The 16,680-nt window shown below is 41.7% G+C and overlaps 1 protein-coding gene across 4 annotated transcripts in view; it reads left to right on the top strand.

Moving 5' to 3' along the window:
- The window catches only part of atp11b (ATPase phospholipid transporting 11B (putative)), a 190,144-nt gene that overhangs the window by 68,620 nt on the left and 104,844 nt on the right, over positions 1 to 16,680 (top strand). For all 4 annotated transcript variants that reach the window (XM_041217012.1, XM_041217005.1, XM_041217020.1 and 1 more), the window contains exon 13: positions 15,496 to 15,651. In XM_041217012.1, coding sequence (XP_041072946.1) covers positions 15,496 to 15,651 — 156 coding nt within the window. The remainder of the gene's footprint in view (positions 1 to 15,495; positions 15,652 to 16,680) is intronic.

Below are 16,680 nucleotides of genomic sequence, written 5' to 3' on the forward strand. Positions count from 1 at the left end.
TAAACTAAGAGAATGGAGTAGAATCACTCCAAATTGTACCATTGCTTCTAGGCTTTCTGGAGCAATATTCATTTGTACTTGGGTTATGTTATGAGCTCTTACGGGTACTAAATGAACACTTCCTACGAGACTCATTTTATAAGACTTGAAACATAAGGTTGGCTACATGATATGATCTCATAGGTATAGTTGTACAAGCCTTTTGACATTTCAGTGGCAGACTGATTTTCATATCTAACATCATTGTACTCCCATGGGTATGAGTTACTACAAAACCATTTTAGGGACCTTCCATTATCACAGAGCAAGATTTTACTTACTCACCCTTTCCCTCATTTGTTCTTTACCACTTTATCTTTCTGTAGCTCGTGAGAGATGTGATCTGCACATAACTTGTTTAACATAGTTTTCAGAGTTCAGTTTCCTCTTTCCACAACCTTAGATGACAACGGGTGGTGACATATATGGAATTTATGTCAAATAGCTATTATCCATTGTGTTCTGTTTATTAAAAAAAAGGCAAAAACACAGTAAAATGTGCGCCTTGATTACGACTTGGGTTAGCACTAAACACCTATGGATCACCTCGCTCAATTAGTTGTTCTTTTGCAAAAATACTGTTAATTCTAAATTATTGGCATGTTGTAAATATATATGTTTCAGAATGGATCATGTGTGGATTTAAAAGATTCTCCAGCTCTCTCTTTGCTTTTTTCCATTTTGTGGATAGTTCCTACTAAGTAATATTACTCCCTACCCTTAATTATCCTAATTCAAATTTTGTATCTCTTAACCTTAATTTTACTCCCCCTCACCATTATCAGAATGTTTAATTCTCTGACTCTTGTGAAGTCAGTTTCGCTATTGTGAAGAGGCCTTGATTATTTAATATGCTGTCTCACCCTATTGGCCACATTAACCATTTATGTTGTGCTATTGTCAAGTTGCTGAGCATGTCTGATGTTAGTCACAATAAGTGCTTGTCATGCAAGAATGAGTCCAAAGCTACCTCAAGCTTATTTATTCTCAAGACAGCTCTTCAGTGCAGCAGACTTTTCCAATCCCTTCCATACCAGTGTTACAACTGTACCCATTTATACTATTGTTATGGGTGAACAAATGTCTATCACCTGTTTTAACCAGCAGTTGTCTTTAACAATGTAAATGCTAGACAATGTAATTGCCAGTCAAGAAGAAAAGATTGTCATGGTCCAATAACCATGTAATTACTGATACAATGACATCTGAGACCCATTCTTTAGTGCAAAATCACCATGCAATTCTGCACAGAGATAAAAACAAAAAAACTGCGGATGCTGGAAGTCCAAAACAAAAACAGAATTACCTGGAAAAACTCAGCAGGTCTGGCAGCATCGGCGGAGAAGAAAAGAGTTGACGTTTCGAGTCCTCATGACCCTTCGACAGAACTTGAGTTCGAGTCCAGGAAAGAGCTGAAATATAAGCTGGTTTAAGGTGTGTGTGTGGGGGGCGGAGAGATAGAGAGACAGAGAGGTGGAGGGGGTTGGTGTGGTTGTAGGGACAAACAAGCAGTGATAGAAGCAGATCATCAAAAGATGTCAACCACAATAGTACAATAGAACACATAGGTGTTAAAGTTAAAGTTGGTGATATTATCTAAACGAATGTGCTAATTAAGAATGGATGGTAGGGCACTCAAGGTATAGCTCTAGTGGGTTTTTTTTTAATATTTTTTTTATATAATGGAAATAGGTGGGAAAAGGAAAATCTTTATAATTTATTGGGAAAAAAAAGAGGAAGGGGGAAACAGAAAGGGGGTGGGGATGGGGGAGGGAGCTCACGACCTAAAGTTGTTGAATTCAATATTCAGTCCGGAAGGCTGTAAAGTCCCTAGTCGGAAGATGAGGTGTTGTTCCTCCAGTTTGCGTTGGGCTTCACTGGAACAATGCAGCAAGCCAAGGACAGACATGTGGGCAAGAGAGCAGGGTGGAGTGTTAAAATGGCAAGCGACAGGGAGGTTTGGGTCATTCTTGCGGACAGACCGCAGGTGTTCTGCAAAGCGGTCGCCCAGTTTACGTTTGGTCTCTCCAATGTAGAGGAGACCACATTGGGAGCAACGAATGCAGTAGACTAAGTTGGGGGAAATGCAAGTGAAATGCTGCTTCACTTGAAAGGAGTGTTTGGGTCCTTGGACGGTGAGGAGAGAGGAAGTGAAGGGGCAGGTGTTGCATCTTTTGCGTGGGCAAGGGGTTGTGCCATAGGAGGGGGTTGAGGAGTAGGGGGTGATGGAGGAGTGGACCAGGGTGTCCCGGAGGGAGCGATCCCTACGGAATGCCGATAAGGGGGGTGAAGGGAAGATGTGTTTGGTAGTGGCATCATGCTGAAGTTGGCGGAAATGGCGGAGGATGATCCTTTGAATGCGGAGGCTGGTGGGGTGATAAGTGAGGACAAGGGGGACCCTATCATGTTTCTGGGAGGGAGGAGAAGGAGTGAGGGCGGATGTGCGGGAGATGGGCCGGACACGGTTGAGGGCCCTGTCAACGACCGTGGGTGGAAAACCTCGGTTAGGGAAGAAGGAGGACATGTCAGAGGAACTGTTTTTGAATGTAGCATCATCGGAACAGATGCGACGGAGGCGAAGGAACTGAGAGAATGGGATGGAGTCCTTACAGGAAGTGGGGTGTGAGGAGCTGTAGTCGAGATAGCTGTGGGAGTCGGTGGGTTTGTAATGGATATTGGTGGACAGTCTATCACCAGAGATTGAGACAGAGAGGTCAAGGAAGGGAAGGGAAGTGTCAGAGATGGACCACGTGAAAATGATGGAGGGGTGGAGATTGGAAGCAAAATTAATAAATTTTTCCAAGTCCTGACGAGAGCATGAAGCAGCACCAAAGTAATCATCGATGTACCGGAGAAAGAGTTGTGGAAGGGGGCCGGAGTAGGACTGCAACAAGGGATGTTCCACATACCCCATAAAGAGACAGGCATAGCTGGGGCCCATGCGGGTACCCATAGCCACACCTTTTATTTGGAGGAAGTGAGAGGAGTTGAAGGAGAAATTGTTCAGCGTGAGAACAAGTTCAGCTAGACGGAGGAGAGTAGTGGTGGATGGGGATTGTTCGGGCCTCTGTTCGAGGAAGAAGCTAAGGGCCCTCAGACCATCCTGGTGGGGGATGGAGGTGTAGAGGGATTGTACGTCCATGGTGAAGAGGAAGCGGTTGGGGCCAGGGAACTGGAAATTGTTGATGTGACGTAAGGTGTCAGAGGAATCACGGATGTAGGTGGGAAGGGACTGGACAAGGGGAGAGAGAAGGGAGTCAAGATAACGAGAAATGAGTTCTGTGGGGCAGGAGCAAGCTGAGACGATCGGTCTACCGGGGCTGTTCTGTTTGTGGATTTTGGGTAGGAGATAGAAGCGGGCCGTCCGAGGTTGGGCGACTATCAGGTTGGAAGCTGTGGGAGGGAGATCCCCAGAGGAGATGAGGTCAGTGACAGTCCTGGAAACAGTGGCTTGATGTTCAGTGGTGGGGTCATGGTCCAGGGAGAGGTAGGAGGAAGTGTCTGCGAGTTGACGCTCAGCCTCCGCGTGGTAGAGGTCAGTGCGCCAGACAACAACAGCACCACCCTTGTCAGCGGGTTTGATGACAATGTCAGGGTTGGACCTGAGAGAATGGAGTGCAGTAAGTTCAGAGAGAGACAGGTTAGAATGGGTGAGAGGAGCAGAGAAATTGAGAACTGTCGGCGCGACATTAGTCGTCTCAATTTCTCTGCTCCTCTCACCCATTCTAACCTGTCTCTCTCTGAACTTACTGCACTCCATTCTCTCAGGTCCAACCCTGACATTGTCATCAAACCCGCTGACAAGGGTGGTGCTGTTGTTGTCTGGCGCACTGACCTCTACCACGCGGAGGCTGAGCGTCAACTCGCAGACACTTCCTCCTACCTCTCCCTGGACCATGACCCCACCACTGAACATCAAGCCACTGTTTCCAGGACTGTCACTGACCTCATCTCCTCTGGGGATCTCCCTCCCACAGCTTCCAACCTGATAGTCGCCCAACCTCGGACGGCCCGCTTCTATCTCCTACCCAAAATCCACAAACAGAACAGCCCCGGTAGACCGATCGTCTCAGCTTGCTCCTGCCCCACAGAACTCATTTCTCGTTATCTTGACTCCCTTCTCTCTCCCCTTGTCCAGTCCCTTCCCACCTACATCCGTGATTCCTCTGACACCTTACGTCACATCAACAATTTCCAATTCCCTGGCCCCTACCGCTTCCTCTTCACCATGGACGTACAATCCCTCTACACCTCCATCCCCCACCAGGATGGTCTGAGGGCCCTTAGCTTCTTCCTCGAACAGAGGCCCGAACAATCCCCATCCACCACTACTCTCCTCCGTCTGGCTGAACTTGTTCTCACGCTGAACAATTTCTCCTTCAACTCCTCTCACTTCCTCCAAATAAAAGGTGTGGCTATGGGTACCCGCATGGGCCCCAGCTATGCCTGTCTCTTTATGGGGTATGTGGAACATTCCTTGTTGCAGTCCTACTCCGGCCCCCTTCCACAACTCTTTCTCCGGTACATCGATGATTACTTTGGTGCTGCTTCATGCTCTCGTCAGGACTTGGAAAAATTTATTAATTTTGCTTCCAATCTCCACCCCTCCATCATTTTCACGTGGTCCATCTCTGACACTTCCCTTCCCTTCCTTGACCTCTCTGTCTCAATCTCTGGTGATAGACTGTCCACCAATATCCATTACAAACCCACCGACTCCCACAGCTATCTCGACTACAGCTCCTCACACCCCACTTCCTGTAAGGACTCCATCCCATTCTCTCAGTTCCTTCGCCTCCGTCGCATCTGTTCCGATGATGCTACATTCAAAAACAGTTCCTCTGACATGTCCTCCTCCTTCCTTAACCGAGGTTTTCCACCCACGGTCGTTGACAGGGCCCTCAACCGTGTCCGGCCCATCTCCCGCGCATCCGCCCTCACTCCTTCTCCTCCCTCCCAGAAACATGATAGGGTCCCCCTTGTCCTCACTTATCACCCCACCAGCCTCCGCATTCAAAGGATCATCCTCCGCCATTTCCGCCAACTTCAGCATGATGCCACTACCAAACACATCTTCCCTTCACCCCCCTTATCGGCATTCCGTAGGGATCGCTCCCTCCGGGACACCCTGGTCCACTCCTCCATCACCCCCTACTCCTCAACCCCCTCCTATGGCACAACCCCTTGCCCACGCAAAAGATGCAACACCTGCCCCTTCACTTCCTCTCTCCTCACCGTCCAAGGACCCAAACACTCCTTTCAAGTGAAGCAGCATTTCACTTGCATTTCCCCCAACTTAGTCTACTGCATTCGTTGCTCCCAATGTGGTCTCCTCTACATTGGAGAGACCAAACGTAAACTGGGCGACCGCTTTGCAGAACACCTGCGGTCTGTCCGCAAGAATGACCCAAACCTCCCTGTCGCTTGCCATTTTAACACTCCACCCTGCTCTCTTGCCCACATGTCTGTCCTTGGCTTGCTGCATTGTTCCAGTGAAGCCCAACGCAAACTGGAGGAACAACACCTCATCTTCCGACTAGGGACTTTACAGCCTTCCGGACTGAATATTGAATTCAACAACTTTAGGTCGTGAGCTCCCTCCCCCATCCCCACCCCCTTTCTGTTTCCCCCTTCCTCTTTTTTTTCCCAATAAATTATAAAGATTTTCCTTTTCCCACCTATTTCCATTATATAAAAAAAAAATATAAAAAAAAAATTTAAAAAAAAAACCCACTAGAGCTATACCTTGAGTGCCCTACCATCCATTCTTAATTAGCACATTCGTTTAGATAATATCACCAACTTTAACTTTAACACCTATGTGTTCTATTGTACTATTGTGGTTGACATCTTTTGATGATCTGCTTCTATCACTGCTTGTTTGTCCCTACAACCACACCAACCCCCTCCACCTCTCTGTCTCTCTATCTCTCCGCCCCCCACACACACACCTTAAACCAGCTTATATTTCAGCTCTTTCCTGGACTCGAACTCAAGTTCTGTCGAAGGGTCATGAGGACTCGAAACGTCAACTCTTTTCTTCTCCGCCGATGCTGCCAGACCTGCTGAGTTTTTCCAGGTAATTCTGTTTTTGTTTTGCAATTCTGCATATTAGCTGATGTGCCGATAACTAAGCATACTTGCACTTTTACTACACTGGTATTCCAATATCATGCCACATATGCCATCTGATAAAGCTATTTCTGGATTTTCAGGTGATCTTATCAAAAAATCAGGGCCTGCCAGAGTCTGTATCGAGCTCTTTGCTTTTCTTCCGTTTACCGTCCCAATGCCTCGGTTAATAGTCAGATTATTAAATGCAATGTTCTTAAGAAAGGTTCATAGGCAAGGATACAGATGTCGCCAAGAGAAAGCTATCAATTTATAATTCTTAACTGGTTTTTCCTAACCCTTGGTAAAATGTACATGGATGCCAGAATGACATATTCCATTGAATTATGTTCAGGTGATTTTTCCTGTTCCCAATTGGTGGTGTTTTTTTCCCTGTCTTCCACCTTCTAAGTGGGGCATCCGATTATTTACCATTCTGTCTCATTCAGGAGCCCTGAGCAAACTTTACTGTTCAGTACAATGTTCTCATATTTTTAAAACTGATATTAAACATTCCACAAGGTCCCAGTTATTAACACATTTTGTCTATTTGTTCTTTATTCTAGAGGGCCTTTGATTTTCTAACAAAATAAAATGTTATATTGTGCTGAGCATTTAGTTTGGTTCCTTTCATATTTCCCTTTCTTGAGCACTTTGCCTCAAAAGATAACCAAGGGCCGAACGGGTTAAGGTCAAATCTTTGACAGACAAAGTTTTAGTCAAATTCTGACTATGCTGTGACATTTGAAGTCTGCAAATAAGCGCTTAAATTCTTAAAACTTCTAGATCTGTTTCTGCGGTGTCGGTACTCGGGTAGCCTTGGAAACCATTGTCACCTGTTTAAAAAAACAGACTGCATTGCAGCTCTGTTTAGGAGTCCAAAGGCTTAATCTGTTCAAATATACCTGTCCATTCAGCAGTACAAATTGATTATATGGTGCGCTTTTGTCAGTGGAAAGGGTTAACTTGTGTGAAAGAGGGTGGAGTAAAATATTCAGAGATGCACACAATTGCATAATTTTACATACTTTTTCCCTTCCTGATTGAAGACAAGCCAAACACCATTTTAACCTGTTTCCCGACGCCTTGGTGCCCTTTATAAACCTAAAGTTTTTTTAATCCTTAGGAATTGAAAGCAACACATCATTTGTAACATTACCATTTCAAAGGAAACATTTCTCATCTTAAAGACAGCATTTTAGATCAAACGTCAGTCATTTCCAAACTTTTTTTACCATTCTTTTTGTAAGAGGTTTCTAGCCCAATATTTGTTTGGTACAACCAGATGATTCTGCTAATATATAAGCAAACTTTATATTGGAAGCCAAAGACTCCCTCATACCTTAACGTAATAATTCAAAGCTCATTGTGGCCACCAATGGGAATTGAATATTCACACCAGTTTCTTTTCACTTAAAATGTAATTCAGGTTTTATATTTTTCTACTTCTGAATGCACAATCTTCAATTGAAATGAACAGACTCAATAGTCACAGTCATATTTTCATAATTCCAAACAACTTAGAAATACTGATTCCTGTAATGGGTTATGAACAGTGCCAAAAATCTGTTACATTCTCATTGTCGAGTCCAAGGAGCTCACAGCTTCAACCAATTCACAACCAAAACATGACTCAAGTTTTCCACCAAAAATACACATGTACAGATACATAGAGATGACAAGTATCAAACTTATGTTTCCAACATTAAAGTACAGACTACAAAAGATTAACAACTTTTAGCTCTGCAGTAAAGAGCACAGGCATGTGTAACATGCATAGATATGAACAGGCTTTAATTCACAGGAAGCTTCTAACATTCACAAATGCACATACTAAAGACTAAAGCCAGTTGCATTTCCCTTAAAATCAGAACATGACACACGTTCCTTTCTCGCAGCAGTTTTAAACTTTGCTGTGGGCTCTTTAACTTATTTCTTTTCCTCCTAACTGTTTTCCCTAACTCAGTTTTCTTTTATGCCACTCTTTTACAACACTTAATTGCTTTAAGTGCACATCCTCCATGCCTTCCTGCGCAATCTTAAATGGAAATTCCTCATTAGAATTCCTAGTGCTTTTACTGCAGCTAACAGCATACAGCTTAAAGCACCACTTCTTGTTTCTAGCTTCTGGCATACTTTTGCTCTTTGTTTCATCTCTATGACAGTTGTTAAGTTTTATATCACCACATAACACCTGTATGCAACAGTGGGTTGGGTAAACCAGTTTTATCCAGCTTCCTTGCTTTTATTTTTCTCTGCATGTGCCTGGGACAATACATCACTCTAGACCTCAAAGTAACTTTTCCTGTCACTGTATCAATTCAATCTTACTTGGGCCCCTATCTTCTCCCTGAGACTGTTTGCAGCTTCTTCCCTAAAAAACACACCTGCCATTTTATTCAAAACAAAAACAGAATTACCTGGAATTATTAGTTTCAGTGATGAAACATTCCTGCCGTGTAAGCCACAGGTTTTCCAACCAAATCATAACGCCTGGCATCTTGTAACACATGTTGCTCGAATCCACCTTCAACCTTTATTAACTTCAACCTGTTTGCATGTGTCACCTGTGGGTACCAATTTGTGCTATTTGTAAATCTTTTTAAATCGTCAAATAATGCTTTGAATTAATGCTCAAGTACTTTTCAAAGCATATCACTATCAAGATTGAAATGCAACCAATATGGTGGGATGGTGAGTTTTTAATAAGAATTTAAGACTGGGTATGACATTACTAGTTTATACAGCAAAAAAATACAGCAGTGACAAGTAGCTTGTACCAGTCCAGATCAGGCAGGATAGGTGGCATGCACGAACCACTTTTCTTTTTAGTGTTCAGGTCTTCTTGAATTCTTCAGTCCCTCTGGAGTGTTTGACTGGAGTCTAATTCAGAGTCCTTTTCCACCGCCTAATGCACTGAACTTTCCCAAAGTCTCTTACTTTATACCCTTTCTCAAGGGTGGATGCTTGGATAAATTATTGACAAGACCTTTTGGGCCTATAAGGATCTATTTTATTTCAAAGTACCCTATCAGGCATAGAGTTTTTGTCTAAACTTGTACGTTTAAAAAGGGAATATTTGGTAAATTTAGACTCGATTTAATTTAGTCACATGCAGCCTAATTACCTAATTCCAAATTAACCCTTTAAACTGTTTCAGCTTGAAAGAGATATAACCATCAGGCAAAGACACTGAATTAGCAAATAATACCAAAGTTTGTTGAACATAAGCAAAATAAAACAACAATACGCTCATCAATTAATTAATGAAAGAGACCAAAAGTATTCTTATCAATTAAACAATATAGACTCAAATTGATCCCTGCACTGACAGGAAACTGCCTCTGTCCTGGAGATCTGTTGACATCAATTATCTCAGCCTGCACTAGGAGGTATTTGCCTGTGCCTTTGAAGGAAACTGCACTATCCAGACTTCACGCTGACAGGAAAACTGCCTCTGGCCCTGGGCCTGGTGCTATACTCACGATCGCTGTGCTCACAGGAAAATTCCTGTGTTTGAAGATCAAAACTATTTCCCTTCACTTGGTGTACACCACCAAATGGTTTCTGTCACACCTTTTATACCGAAAACGATGTGTCACCCCACCTTAGCCCATGGTTGCTGTTATATGTTAATTGGTCAATAATGTTGTAAGTTAAGTTTATTCTAGCTATTTGAGCACATTGCCTTAAACTTAAGACAATGGACTGTATTGCTTGTCTTAATACCATACTAGTATCTCATTCATTAGACCAACACTGGAACTGTCAAAGTCGGTGTGTTCTTGACAGGCCATCACTGGACAGCGTAGATTTCTTTCTCACAGCTTCTGTTATAGCATTTTAAGTTTGAAACTTAAAATCCTAACGTATGAATATTAGTAGAAAATACAGAAATAATATAATTGACTTTTATTAACTATGATTATTATTTACTTATCCTTCAGTTACAGGGTTTTTGAGGTACTTTCTTCTAATGCAATCATCTGTTGTTAGTCGGTGACTACTTCATAGTACTAAATTAGGTTAGTTTGATGTAAAAGATTAGCAACGTCAGCATGGCTTCTTTTCTGTTCACGTTAGTATAAAATGGCCACTTAATTAGATCTTCGCAGGATACATGTTTGAAAAAAGCTTTTAATAATAAAAATTGTCAAGTTAAGCAAGCACACTAAATCCTACTAAAATAAAATTTAAAACCTAGACCAGTTTATATTCTTGAGCCTTCAGATGTACCTTCTGGCCATATTTAGTCACTCTTGCCTCATATTTTCCTTACCACCTCTCAAGCTGTCCTTCACAGACTAGTTACATCCTTCCAGTAATTAACTCCCAAAGGTTTCATTCATTTCAGTATCTGTTGTTTATGTCTACGGCTGTTTGTGATTCCATTTCTTCACAATGGACATTCAGTGCAGCTGTTCTTATTCCTTAGCAGGCTATTTGACCATGCAATTGTCCACCACAGTCACATCCAGTCAATTCAACCTAATGAATATGTGTACTTTAGCAAGCATCTTAAGTTAAGCGAAGTCAAATGCAAAGTATAACCAACACAGCTCTGTACTAATGTTATCTTAAAATATACTGGTTGCACTACGACCCTTTATCCTTAGATAAGGTTAGTTAATTTGAACAATTATCTCTCTAGCCTGCTTTCCATGGAAATTAAATTTTAAGCAATTTCCAGTTTTTAAAAAACGAACTTGCAAAGCTAGTTCCTTTACCTACTTCAAACTAATTTTATACATACTAAACATATAATTTGTACGCCATGCTGGCCTGTTGAATGTGCTTGGCCCATAGCTTTGCTTTTTGTCTGTGAACCTGCAAGTTTTCCTTAACTTCAAGTACCCGCACAGCTCCTTTTTAAAAACTTATTTATGGAATCTGCGCTCACCACCCTTTTAGAGTAGAGCTTTCCAGGCCTGACAATTCAGAATGAGAAAGATTCTCTTCGACTCCCCTCAATGATTTTGAATCTATGACCTCCAGTTATTGACCCGCTCACCTGATGGAATATTTTTTCCATCTTTACTCTATCAAAACCTCTTATCATTGTGAAAAGCTCAATTTGGTCAACTTTTAACCTTCTCTGTTTCAAGGGGAACAGTCCTAACTTTTCCAACCTCTCCTCATAACTGAAATCCCTCGTCCTGAATAGCATCTTGACAAACCTGTGTGGTACTCAAAATTGATCATAATACTCCAGCTGAGTGATTTATAAAGTTCCAGCCTGATTTTTGTTTTTATATTCTATTCCTCTATTTGTAAACCCAAGTAATCCATATTTTTTTTAAAGACCTTATCAACTTGTCCAGCCGCCTCTTAAGAATTTGTCTCTGGGCAAAGAGGTCTCTACTCATCTGCACTTTACAAAATGATGCCTTTTATAGTAAGCACACTGTCTTTAAGCAAGAGAGACGAAATGTTATAGGAGTTATGGGGGGTAGGTGGGAATGTGGAGTTGAAGTTACAGTCAGATCAGCCATGAACTTATTTGATGGTCTTTCCATTTACATCCTTCCAAAGTGCATCACTTCACGCTGCTCCGTATTCTATTTCACCTTCTGCCCATTTGACCATCCTGTTTGCCATTCTGAAGCCTATAACTGTCCTTGTTTGGTTTGCTAGACTAATACCTGGAATGGGCGGCTTATCTTATGAGGAAAGGTTGGACAGGCTAGGCTCGTATCCGCTTGAGTTTAGAAGAGTAAGAGGTGACTTGAAACCTACAAGATCCTGAGGGGTCTTGACAGTGTAGGTGTGGAAAGGATGTTCCCCTTGTAGGTGAATCTAGAACTAGGGGTCATTATTTAAAATTAAGGGATCACCCTTTTAAGCCAGAGATGAGAAATATTTTCTCTGAGGGTCGTGAGCCTTTGGAACTCTCTTCCCCAAAAGGCAGTGGAAGCAGAATCTTTGAATATTTTTAAGGCAGAGGTTGATAGATTCTTGATGAACAAATGGATGAAAGGTTATCGGGGGTAGGAGGGAATGTAGAGTTGAGGTTACAATCAGATTAGCCATGAATTTATTGAACGGTGGAGCAGGCTGGAGGGCCGAGTGGCCTACTCCTCTTAGTTGGTATGTTTTTCATGTTTTACTCTTTTGCCAAGTTTTATATCATCTTCAAACTTTATTATGCTGCTCCCTACACCTGAGTTTAGGTTCGTAAAGATGAAGAGTAATGGATCCAAATTGACCCTTGGGAAACACAACTGCAGTGAAAATGCTGGAAATACTCAGCAGGCCTAGCAGCACCTGTGAAGAGAGAAAAAAACGAGAAAATATTTTGAGTCTGTGACCTTTAATCAAAACCACTGCAACATCTATCCACCACCATTCTTTGCTTTCTGCAACTGAACCAATTTTGTATCTATACTGTCACTTTCTCCTTAATTGCATAAGTTTTCATCTTCTCAATAAGCCTCCTATATGGCACTTTGTTGAATGCCTTCCAAAAGTCGACTGCATTGCAAGATCAACTTTCATTAAAGAATTCAATCAAGTTGGTCAGACATGATTTATTTATGCTGGCTCTCCTTGATTAACCCATGTTTTTCCAAATGAAGGTTTATTTTGTCCTTGAAAATGGTTTTAGTTGCTTCACCACTACTGATACTGGGCTGACTGGCCTGTATATTCCTGGTTTATCTCACTCCACTTCCTTAAATAGTGCTACAATATTTGCAGCCCTTCAGTCCTTTGGCAGTACCCCTCTATCCAATGAGATTTGAAAGATTGTGACCAATGCTTCTGCTGTTTCTACCTTTACTTCTTTCAGCACCTAGAATGCATTCCATATGTACCAGGTGACATATCAACTTTTGATGATGCTATTATCATGTTCTTAACCTCCCCCTCCTCTTTTTTACTGCTTCCCCTGCGTGCAGCCAAATACCTTGTGATTCTAGGAGTTTGATTCTTACTCATTCTTCGAAGAAGTAGTGACTCTCCCTGGTATTCAAAACTGAAAACCATTTAATGAGTGCCACTGGCTTGGAAAATTCTGACACTATCTGTGGTGTTTTCCTACTCTATTTGATGGTCTACCTCCTGCAACTTCTGTGAGCATACATATATATGAATTAGGAGCAGGGCTAGCCCACTTGGCCCCTCGTGCCTGCTCCACCATTCAATATGACCTAGGCTGATCTGATTGTAACCTGAACCACACATTTCTGCCTACCCCCAATGACCTTTAATCCATTTGTTAATCAAGAATGTATCTAGCTCTGTCTTAAAAATATTCAAAGACTCTGCTTCCACGGCCTTTTGACCAAGTAAGTTCCAAAGACTCACGACCCTTTGAGAGAAAAATTTTCTCCTCACCTCTGTCTTAAATGAGTAAACCCTTATTTTTAAACAGTGACCCCTAGTTCTAGATTCCCGCACAATAGACAACATGCTTTCCACATCCACCCTGTTAAGACCCCTCAGTACCTTAAAGGTTTCGATCAAGTTGCCTTTTACTCTTCTGAACTCCAGTGGATGCAAGCCTAACCTGTCCCCCTTTCCTCATAAGACAATCTGCCCATTTCTGGTATATTTCCTTAAATAAGGAGACCAGTGCTGTACACAGTACTCTAGATGTGGTCTCACCAGTGCCCAGTGCAACTAAAGCACAACCTCCCTACTTTTTTAATCAGAAACCATCATAATAAACAATAACATTCTATTAGCTTTCCTTAATTACTTGATGTACCTGTATACTAACCTTTTGTGATCCAAGCACTAGGACACCCTGATCCCTCTGAATGTCAGAGCTCTGCAATCTCTCACAATGTAGAAAATAAACTTCTTTTTTTATTCTTCCTGTCAAAGTGGACAATTTCACATTTCCCCACATTACACACCACTTGCCAGATCTTTGCCCACTCACTTATCTATGTCCCTTTGTAGTCTCCTAGTGCCCTCTTCACAATTTACTTTTCTACCTATCTGTGTCATCAGCAAATTTAACAACCGTACCTTCGGTCCCTTCATCTAAGTCATTTATGTAAATTGTAAAGAGTTGAGGCCCCAACCTGTGGCACACCACTCGTCACATCCTGCCAACCAAGAGCTTTTATTTTCCACAATAGCCTTTGATGTGGCACCTTATCAAATGCCTTCTGGAAATCTAAGTACAGTGCATCCACTGGTTCCCCATTATCCACAGCACATGTGACTCCTTCAAAGAACTCCAACAAATTGGTTAAACTTGATTTCCCTCTTACAAAACCATGTTGACTCCGCCTGATTACTTTGAATTTTTCTAAGTGCCCTGCTATAATATCATTGTTGGGGTGACCACATCCTGGAATATATATTCAAGGAAACTTTGACTCTTGAATACACAACAGTGACCCTTTGAGTCTTGCTACATTTCAAGCTTTAGCAACTGCTGGCACTCCCTGCACACGTAGCTATTCAACAGGTATGAAGTGCCCTGGAGCTCCCACATAGAACAGAATATGTATACAATGGGTGTCAACTACCATACCACGGTAGTCAATCCACTGATTTTTTTAAATCACTGAGACCCTGACCAGTAAAATACTTAAATTTAAAAATCTAAAACTGACATCTAAGACACTGAACTATTAAATCCTTTAAAAAAAAAACTGATCACTGAGACTGTTACTGAAATAGTAAAAAGTTAACAAAAGGTACTGGAATCAATCTAAAACATGATGGAACCTACCATCAAATTGATTTCAGCAGTAAGAAATGAGCAATTTAATCAAACAAAGTAACTTGTGCTTGCTACACAATCTGCTCAGTGTGTGGCAGTAATGTCACATGCATTTCTTTGTCAGAATTGAAGTGGCAGCTTGGCCCAGTTCATACTTACCTCTGAGTCAGAAATAATCATGTTTGTAATGGCTTGCGTAATATGCATTTACACTGTAAGTATTTGTGCAATGGAAATGTTAAGGGTTAAACTGAGGACCATTTCACTTTATGCAGTTTGATTATGCCAAAATGGACAAGTTCACACTTTCCTTCATTGTTTTTTTCTCCATGCAAATTAAATGATTTGAGTTTACATTATTCAATGGAATTCCTGATCTATAATTTGGTTGTATAATTTATTTGAATCACTTTTTGCATTCCTGCAATCATTTTCCAGCTCTTTCCAGTTCCTAGTCTAGGATAGTTGAGGCCAATTGTTGTCAGTTGAGGTTGAACAACTAAGGAGACACCATTGAAAATGGGGGCCTTCCTGGTCTCTGAGTACCCCAGTAAGTGGTGCATTTACCCCTACCGCATTGAGTGATCAAGGAGCTGTGTGTTATATTAAAATGTACAAATGTCACAACAAATGTGTATAATGATTTCATGTACTTGTATAAATAGGTGGAGTATGTGCTTACAGACAAAACTGGAACACTGACTGAAAATGAAATGAAATTCAGGGAATGCTCTATTAATGGTGTTAAATACAAATACATGAACGGCAATTTGGTCCATGAAGGAGTGACTGGGAAGTTTGAAAGAAGCAACCCAACTTTTGTAAGTTTCTATATTTGTTCTCCATTATTTTAACATGATTTTAATCCTTGAGTTAAAGGATATGCCGGGTGGAAAGAACTGTTTTCAAATATTCAGAGGGAAAAAGGTTAATGTTTCTTGGATGTCTGGGAGACATTTTACTGTGTCATTTTTGTTTAAAAATGCAGCCTTGAGATTCACCACATTATGTCTTCTGACTGGAAAAGAATGATTTGTGTAATATGCTTGTCCTTAGTAGGTTACTGCTCTTGAAAGCAAATTAACAGGTTGAAACGTCAGATTTTTTTTTTTTGTTTCCGGGCTCGGGGTGTTGTTTCCGGGCTCGGGGTGTCGTCTCCGGCCTCGGGGTGTTGTTCCCGAGCTCGGGGTATCGTTGATGTTGTTGGATTTTAAATAGTTGCGTTTTTCTATTTTTTAGTTATATTTTGTGCTTATCAATGTGAGGAATGTCAGCAGTGAAGAGCATACGAACATACAAATTAGAAGCAGGAGTAGGCCCTTCGAGCCATTCAGTAAGACCATGGCTGATCTGATTGTAACCTCAACTCCACTTGTCCACCTACCCCTGATAACCTTTCACCCCTTATCAAGAGTATATCTCCCTCTGGTTTAAAAATATTCAAAGACTCTGCTTCCACTGCTTTTTTAGGAAGAGAGTTGCAAAGACTCAACTCTGAGAGAAAAAGTTTCTCCTCATCTCTATCCTAAATGGGCAACCCCTTATTTTTATACAGTGGCCCCTAGTAGTAGATCCTCCCACAAGAGGAAACATCCTCTCCATATTGAACCTGTGAAGACCCCTCAGGAACTTGTATGTTTCAATCCAGTCCTCTTACTCTTCTAAATTCCAAGCCTAGCCTGTCCAACCGTTCCGCATAAGACAATCCGCCCATTCCAGGTATTAGTATAGCAAAGCTTCTCTGAACTGCTTCCAACACATTTACATCCTTCCTTAAATAAGGAGACCAATACTGTACATAGTACTCCAGATGTGGTCTCACCAATGCCCTGTATAACTGAAGCATAACC

The sequence above is a fragment of the Carcharodon carcharias genome, chromosome 2 (assembly GCF_017639515.1).
Source record: "Carcharodon carcharias isolate sCarCar2 chromosome 2, sCarCar2.pri, whole genome shotgun sequence".
NCBI classification, from domain to species: domain Eukaryota; kingdom Metazoa; phylum Chordata; class Chondrichthyes; order Lamniformes; family Lamnidae; genus Carcharodon; species Carcharodon carcharias.